This window comes from Morone saxatilis, unplaced genomic scaffold, assembly GCF_004916995.1.
Source record: "Morone saxatilis isolate NCDOM2014 unplaced genomic scaffold, NCSU_SB_2.0 Contig11, whole genome shotgun sequence".
Taxonomy (NCBI): Eukaryota; Metazoa; Chordata; class Actinopteri; family Moronidae; genus Morone; species Morone saxatilis.
In genome coordinates this window covers 27,422,316-27,431,003 of record NW_023339663.1, presented here as the reverse complement: position 1 = coordinate 27,431,003, position 8,688 = coordinate 27,422,316, and the positions used below count along the sequence as shown (strand labels likewise).

Genomic DNA, 8,688 nt, shown 5'->3' with positions numbered 1-8,688 from the left:
AGAGCAGGTCTAGACCGAACTAGAAGGAAGTGGGTAAATCCCAGATGCCTCTTTGTTGTCTTTCAACTGCTCTTCTCTTTCTCTTATGTTTCTCTTTCTTAATGTTGCTCTCTGGTCCCCCCACCCCATTTACCACAATTAATGTCATTACTTCATTTTTATAATGTCAGTCGGGTGCATGCCGGTGCCCTCTGGCATTAACATATGGGAATATAAATGTGAAATTAAATGTAAATCAACTTGAAGGTGGAAGCTATTCCCTGGGATGCAGTGAGCGATTAAATTCACACACTCACAGAGAGAAAAGACAGGCAGAAATGACCCACTTCTACTGCAGGTCAGGAGGCCAGGACATCAACCCACACATCCACCCGAGAGCATGTATGAATACACACATTGACCCCATCGCACACGCCCATCTGCACGTCCGCTCCAGCGAATATATTTATTACACACATAAAGCTAGAATTATTGTGCTACACACACATACTGTACACACAGGGCATATAATATGTACAAAAGCCTTCCTCTGTAACTGGACTGTAACCGAGGCATATATAGCTATAATGGTGTTACAGTATGCACTGGTACTTTCAGTTGGCGTTTGAAGCTATGTCTATAAGATGGTTAGTCAGATGTGCTGCTAGATCTTTTATGGTAGAATCACAGCATTGCCACACTGACCTCTGTGTGTGGGTAGAATGATTTAAATGCGTTGCTTGTGACCGCACCCAATGTAACACTGCACAAACACTGCACTGCTATATTGCTTTTGTGATTTGAAATGTTGAGCTCTCGGACAGCAGCAAAAGGAAGAATTCGAGCCTTTTATCCCTTCAGCAACCACCATGGCTACCTGTTGAACATGCTGAAGTGCCTTAAGCTGCACTTTTCCTCATGTCGCTGTATTTCTGGCTACAAAAATGTCTAAAAAAAGTCTAAACATTGGCCACTAAAAGTGTATTTTGGTGGTGATTTTAAGAAACATTGTTGGAAGGGATATTTATGGCTTCTATTCATTTGTCTAAAACTAAAGAACGCTCTCTCTTTAGATACCATCACCTTATTATATTCCATTTCTGCTAATAAATGTTACACACTGGACATGTAAATGTAATGTTAGCATGATACCAAGCTAAACTAAGATGGTGAACATGGTAAACATTGTACCTGCTGAACATCAGCATGTCATTATAATTGCACATTAGTGTGCTTGTGTAGCTCAAAGCACCATGCTGTCAAATTACAGCCTCAGAGATCAATCTATCAGTCCACAATTTATTTTTGTACTGCATTTTTCTATCAGGAATCTGCTACAGTCCTACCCTATAATCTGTATGTGCTTGACATTCAGGTTTCATATTGTCACCACAAGACCAATATTGAGACAGGGTTGGGTCACAGCTAGCAGTATAATCAAAGTGTCCAGTATTTTTAGCTCATGCAATCAGCTTTGTCAATCCTAGCACTGTCTTGTGTGTAGGCATGAGTTTAGATTAGAAATGACCCCTGGGTAAAAATTACAGGTAAGAGATGTGTGTCTGTGTGAGTGTGTTTTCAGTAAGACTTGTCCTTGTGCCTGCAGATATTTCTGTACCACAGTAACTGCACATCTTTTGCCATCTCAATGCAATTTAATTTGTCTGTACAAAAAATGTTTTTGTACTTGGTCCTGATGCAGATAGCTGCTGTCCTTGAAGCCACATCCCTGAAAGGAACTTTTAAATGCCATCAATATATCCCAATTATTGCAGCAAACACGGGAAGCAAAAGCATGTGGACTGAATAACAAAGCTTGAAAATAAACTAAAACAAAATTCAATCAAACTTTTTTGATAACTGGCTGCACCTGTGAATACCTGCCAAACTTTTTTATCTTCAAACCACAGAACATCTGTGTTTTATTTTTTTTTTATACTTTTTTCCCTTTTCTCTCTTCTCTTGTTTAGCACTCACAAAGCTCTAAAACACAATGTAGTTCATCAAAAGCTTTGTTATGTTATATATTATCTATATATTTATTGTGGTGAATTATGGGTCCTTTTCTCTTCTTTCTCTCTCTGTTCACGTCCACAGCACAAAGACCCCTAAGCAGGCTGTATTTGCAGGCAGCATGCAGCTGCTGGCTGGCATCAAGCTGTGCACAGGCAGAGTTCTCACCAACCACCCCCATTATGAAGATAAAGACCTGCGGGAAAGGACCAGACAGGTACTGTAGGCTGCAGTATATTGTCAAACATACACAGGGGTGCGGACACCACCAGAGGGGCTGCAAGATAACACAAACAGAATAAATGGAAAATTTCAGCTTAGAAGTTAATAGATGGTAATTACAGTGTCGGTTATACAAGTGAGTCCTGTTGATTTGAATGCCAATTAGCAGTATGGGAGTCATTACTGTGTGGAGGCAGCACGATTGCATACGTAGAAACATATGTAGAAACGCAATTAGACGCAAATTTGCCCACCCAAAACTCCACACGCACTGTGGTTTTGTCCATTGCTAGCTAGCTTACAGCATACATTTTTTACAGTTAGTAGATTGAGGCAAATAAACATAAATGGTCAAATTTGTGCAAAGGAGAAAATTTGCTAAATATTCTGTCAATGTAAAATATGTGATGGTGGAGTTTTATAGCTTTGATTAACACTGAGGGAGTATGTAAATTAGTAGCTAGTAGGAACAATTGGAGGATATATGTGTGAGGACAGGTACATTTTAGGGAGAGGGGTTTAGGTCTCGCCATAAATTAGTTAAAGGACCACACTGTGTTGTAATACGATTCATCATGGTTCATCTCCCAAAACTGCTCCGTTTTTTTCCTACTTTGAATATAGGATTTAATGTTGATCTTAAATGCATCAACTGGTTGGAGAGTGATTAATTGAAATAGTTTACATTTTAAGCATTCATCCATCATTGCTGCTCATTTGCAAGTTGTTAGTTCACCAGATTGGCTGCAGATTGACAGTCATTGTAGTCCAAAACCCAGTTTCTACCAAAATACCAGAAACTTGCATGGCACTGCCTTATAATTAACCCACCACCTATTTGTGCCACTCCTTCTACCTGTGCACCATGAGCTTGTGGATGTGCAAAGCAAATTTCAAGGTCAGGAGAATAAAAAACACAAAGGGTCGAAGTGCTGTTTATTGATTCCTTTGAAGATAGGTCTGTGTCTCATAAATCTTGACTCAAACTCTAAAATGAATTATTTTTAAAAATGGTTCTCTGTTGTTAAGTTAGTCATTATTGTGTCTTTCAAATCTCTTGTCTCCATTCCCTATCTGGTAACCACGAGTTTGAGTGCAGATATTTCAGAACAAGTATACAGAATGTCTACTTTATTCAGTTTTCCAAGGTGTTTCATTTTCTACCACAGGTGTAACTACTATGGTATTCGGTGATAATTGGCATTTTAAAGAGTTTGAAACAAAAAAAGTGTTTTTTTCTAGCCCTTAAACAAAACCAAAAACACATAAGCAAATGTGTGAGGAATGGATTAAACAGTGTGTTACCTGCTCTAATGGAAGCACTCATTCTCAAAAGCTTGTCCTTGATCTACTGTGGCTTGGATTGTACCTCATTTACATCTTGCTTTGGACAAAATCTTCTGCCACATGAGTAAATGTAAAATGTAAAAAAGCATGCCTGACTAACTGTTAACTATATATATTATTTTTGTGGTTGTGGATGTGCTAGCCCTGTTCATGGCTAGCACATCCACTGTATAGTACTTCTCTGTGTGGAAGCTGGGTGCTACTGCTAGCAGCTCTGTTCTGCTTCCACTCCCTTTTTCTGGAAACCTTTTTTCTTGTTAAGTTAAAAGTAAGGACATACGTTTGTAAATATGAACAAGTATGTAAGCTAAGCAACCAAATAGTGTTATTTTAGAAAGAATATTAGGATGTTGGCTTTATGCCTGCACATGTAGCTTTAGCCTCAGTGTTTTAGCTATATATGTAGCCATCAAGTGCATATCATGGAACTAACCATAGCTTTATTATTGCATATGTTCTTTTTATTACCAGATTCTATATCTGTCAATCACAGTTGTCATTTCAGAAGGTAAAAGAAAGGCTAGAAATAATAAGTCTGTTTTTGTGTGTACTGCTGGTGCCAGTAGCAACATAGTGACTGCTATTGCTCTTGAAAAACACAGAGAAAAATATAATTGTGTAATGAAATGATGTTTGTAATGAATATAATACACAATATAATAATATAATACACAATATAATAATATAATACATAATAAATAAATAAATAAAAAATGTGACTGTTCGTGTGATAGAGGAAACTGTCTCGCAGTATCCATTCATTCGGCTGTATGTGACCATGGTGAAATAGGGGGACGGTGTTGTTGGGATTAGTTTTTTGGCGCATTTTAAGCACTGGAGTGGTGTTTCTATCTTTTGGCTGCAATCTTTTGTCCTTGAGCATTCAGTGGACGATTCTCCTTACCGACGACTGATGTGTGACAGCTCCGACTGCCAGAGTTGCTATGATTTCCACCTCCTCCTATTTTCCTCCAGACCCTTTCCTTTCTGCTCCCGACTCTATATTCATGGTGTCAGTGAAACCCTGAAAAACCGCAAATTTTCACTCAAGTTGAAACATTCTCAACTCAAGCAGATCTACTCTGTCTCTGCCTAAATTTGATGTGCTCAGAGCAAAATCTCTTGTTTGTCTCTGTTCTCATATTTCTATTGACTCTGTTGCAACTACACTGCATCTAAATATCACTTTATGCTGTAAAAGTGCAACTGAACAGCAGCACTGGTTGTTGGTTCGATTCCCCGGCTCCTCCTGGCAGCCCGTGTGCGAAGTAATCCTTGAGCAAGGTACTGAACCCCAAATTGCTTCCCTGATGCATGAATGAATGAAATGAATAGTTAGTTTCTGTTCGATGGACTTTGCCCCATTCACCTGAGGAATGTGTGTGAAAGGGTTTGAATGTGGCACGTAGTGTAAAAGCCGCTTTGAGTGGTCGGAAGACTAGAAAGGCGCTATAACTAAGTACAGGCCATTTACCATTTACCATTACCACTAAGATTACCACTAAGGTGTAAGGAAGAGTGTAAGTCATCTCCATACTTCGGTTTGGTAAAACATGCTGAACGATTCATTGTTCTTGGTGTCTGTAATTCACATTTGGCAAAACAAAGTCTCTTAAAAAACTGAAAAGTCAGACTTAAAATGAGTGAACCTTGTGACTTGCCATAGTAGTTGAACATGTGTGAACAATATAGCTGAATAGCCAGCCAGCCAAACTAAAACATTGCTTATATTATCATCAGTCTTACAACTTCAGTTGCAAAACCTCGACTAACAGGGTCTTTGAGGGTCTTGAGGAGGAGGATGTGGACTGGTGCATAATCAAAGTGGGCTGACAGAGCATTTCTCTCGCTCTTGTTTTTGTAATAATGATTTCTCCCGGTGCTCCTGATGGCCAGTTCATCTATGTATAACAGTGTTTAGGTGTATTTAGACATTATTTGATGCTTTCTTTTGTTGCCATTTTATTGTTGTGATATACAACCTTTTAGAAATTCAGTCAGAATTTCCAGAACTTGCTGTTGCTCTAATGACAGCCTCTTTCTTACACAGAGAAATCTGTATTGTGCGACTGCAGCTGAAGCCACATTGCCTCACCCATCCGTCTCACTTAGCTCTGTGCTAATGTCTTGCATGAGAGATCAGGGAATTGTCTATAGATGGGGGGCCAGTGACCTGCAGTGATTGTGTGAATGAATACGGATCAGAAGATGCACTGAGTACAATGTGCATCCATTAAGTGACTGAGTAGTAAAATGGAGTCTAAAAATGCTGAGCTCCAGCAAAGGAGAGATGAATGGTGACACTAGCACTTAAGTGCGTCTTAGTAATGTATGTGAGAAGTGTTTGTTTTATGTTAATGTGAATTCAAAGGTTTCCACTGTCATTAATGGAGGAAACCACTTTTCAAACCAAGCTGAGTAACTAAAAAGTGTTTCCATTTGATTCTGTTTGTTTTATAAATTCAGTTGTTTGTTAAATGGCATAAAAAAAGTTTTCATAATGTTTTCTCTTCACATCGTGTATTCACGATTTTTCTTCCCTTTGACCTGCCGTGCTTGTCATTATTACATGCTCAGCTAGTAGATCGAGTCATTGCCTGATACTGACTGGATGTTAAGAATCCAGTTAAGAATCATTTGTAAGAACCTTAATGATGTTTCCAGTTGTTTTTTCTTCCCATGCCTTCATTTTCGTGTCACTACACAATAATTAATTAGTGGACAAATTGCATTTATTTTTTTACATACATGCTTTTTTTTTTTTTCTGAATTAATTCAGATGCCCAGCGGGCATACATCGGAATTGGAAAGCAACCATTGAAAAGTTTTCTTTTTTGTGTTAGATTGTGATTGTAACACAAATACACCTACATAAAGCTTCATGTACAGGGTTTTCTAAACAGAAGGTGCTTTAAGGATAACATTTATAATTGTCCTTATCGACAAGAAATCCCATGAAAAGACCAAATCCAACAATGTGTTATACAATGGCTATTTTATTTCCTAAAACTGTAGATTTTAGCCATCAGGATGAAATATTACATTTGTTGGGGACTATTGTGGCAATTAGGTAAAATGTCACCCAGTGCAACAGTGTGTCTTTATGTTACGTGCTTTTCATAGTTTCTAGACGATTGAGCTCTATGGCACAGAGGAATGACGCTGCATTCATGTGGTGTCAGAATAATTGGTAAAACAAGTCCAGACTTGGAAAATTCACATGAACGCTCCCCCAAGTGGGAACAACAACTGGGAAAGTCTTCAAAAATTTTAAGTAAATGTTGGGTTGATGGTAATAAATGTTTTTTTTTTATTTTTTATTAGGTTGTAACCAATAGTTGCTTTGTAGAGTGACCTAAATTAGTTATTTATTAGAATTTAAACAAGTCAGGTAAAGCAACATTTTATTGGTTTTAGGGAATGTACTGATACACAATACAATACTAGATAGATATACTGTCTGTCTGTTCTATCTATCTAATCTATCTTATCTATCTATAATACAAAGCTTCAAACTGTTTCTGCAAACTTCGACAGCAACATAAATCTTATGAATCTCAATAAAATACAAGCATCCATGTTGTTTCCATGTTACGACTTAGAGGTAAGTCAGAAGAACAAATGCATGGACCGTAAGATACATCAGGATGTGATGGACACACAATTAACTTGTTGGTCTGTGTCTTTTAATGCGATTCGTTGACAATAAGAAAAATATATCACCAGACTCATTCATTCAGAGTTGAAGCACACAATATGAAAGCCTCTCAGTGAGCTGTGCATGTAACAAGCTGGGACACAGATTACCTTTTTACAAGATTTTTGGGACATTATCCTTAAAATAACAATTCTAAAAATAAAAATAAAATGTTCTGATTTGCAGCTACATTAGGCACAGCTGATAAACATCAGCACATTAGCATTATTATTATGAGTATTAGAGCCACTGGTGGGACTGTAGACTTTTTGTATTGTAGGACAGTGTTTGCTCTGTCCCTCCTCCCTCTGTTAGTTACCAGATCAGATTCTGTCACTCCTCGCTAGAATTAATATCTGGAAATGTTTGATTAGTGTAAGCTGTGAATCACTGTGGACTGACAGAGCTCCATCCCCAGACTTTACTTCCTCTTCCTATGCATCACTGCCTCGTTAACTCGTTCATTACTGGAGTGAGCAGTAAACTGATATTTCTGACATGAATTATCATCACATTGGGGAATTGTGGAATTGCTAGCAGAAAGTAGTGCACATGCCATGCACACAACTCTTTCTCATGTTTTCCTAAATACAGTGCATACATGTCATACTCAGAATTTGGACATTTAATTAAAATGGCATGGGTAAATATCGTGCATGATACAAGAAATATAAGTGATTCCAGTCACAGCCAAGGTCTTCATTTGTATAAACTTGCAAGTTGGTTTGTCACTGCAGTGTTTCACTCCTCATTTAAACCAAAATCCCATAAACACCTGTAAAACAATTCAGTATTGCAGCACGTATGATTTGCATAATTTGTCTATTTAAATCTGCTGTTGTGAAAAAGCTTTATTTCGTCTGCTACAAACGAAAGATGAACCATAACGGATTTCAGAAATCGGAGATCTGTTATGTTTAACACTTTTGTGTTTTGTTCTCCCACCTGATTTTGTTTCACTCATAATTGTTTTTCTTCAGATTTTTCCAGTAAACATGTTATAATTGAATCTAAACCAACTTTCATCAAAACTATAATTTAGAAAATAAATGTGCCTGGTAATTGAGTTCCAGGAGAGAGGTTTTCTCCTTCCAACAATATTGGTGTTAAATTATAAAGCCAGATGATCTTTAGGCAAAAAAAGGCAATCATAAAATCCACACAAACCTAAACTTCACTTCCAATCTGTGTGTCTGTGTTTGTGTGTGTGTGAGCAGGTGTATCAGGTGTACGCTCGCCGCTCCCCGGAGGAAGTCTACGAAATCCTGAGGGCCGCCGGGGCCGACTACGTGGTGCTGGAAAACAGCATCTGTTACGAGCGGAGGCACAGGCGAGGCTGCAGACTGCGGGACCTGCTCGACCTGGCCAACGGACATGTGGGTGGCATTTATTTAACATGACTCATCGTGACTGAGTGTGTGTGTGTGTGT

At 38.3% G+C, this 8,688-nt stretch overlaps 1 protein-coding gene across 1 annotated transcript in view; it reads left to right on the top strand.

Moving 5' to 3' along the window:
• dpy19l3 (dpy-19 like C-mannosyltransferase 3) overlaps positions 1–8,688 on the top strand; it is a gene marked incomplete at its 3' end in the record, with an annotated part of 48,473 nt that overhangs the window by 37,389 nt on the left and 2,396 nt on the right. Inside the window, 2 exon segments of the mRNA XM_035652569.1 lie at positions 2,077–2,209; positions 8,476–8,634. Of these exon segments, the coding sequence (XP_035508462.1) occupies positions 2,077–2,209; positions 8,476–8,634 (292 nt within the window).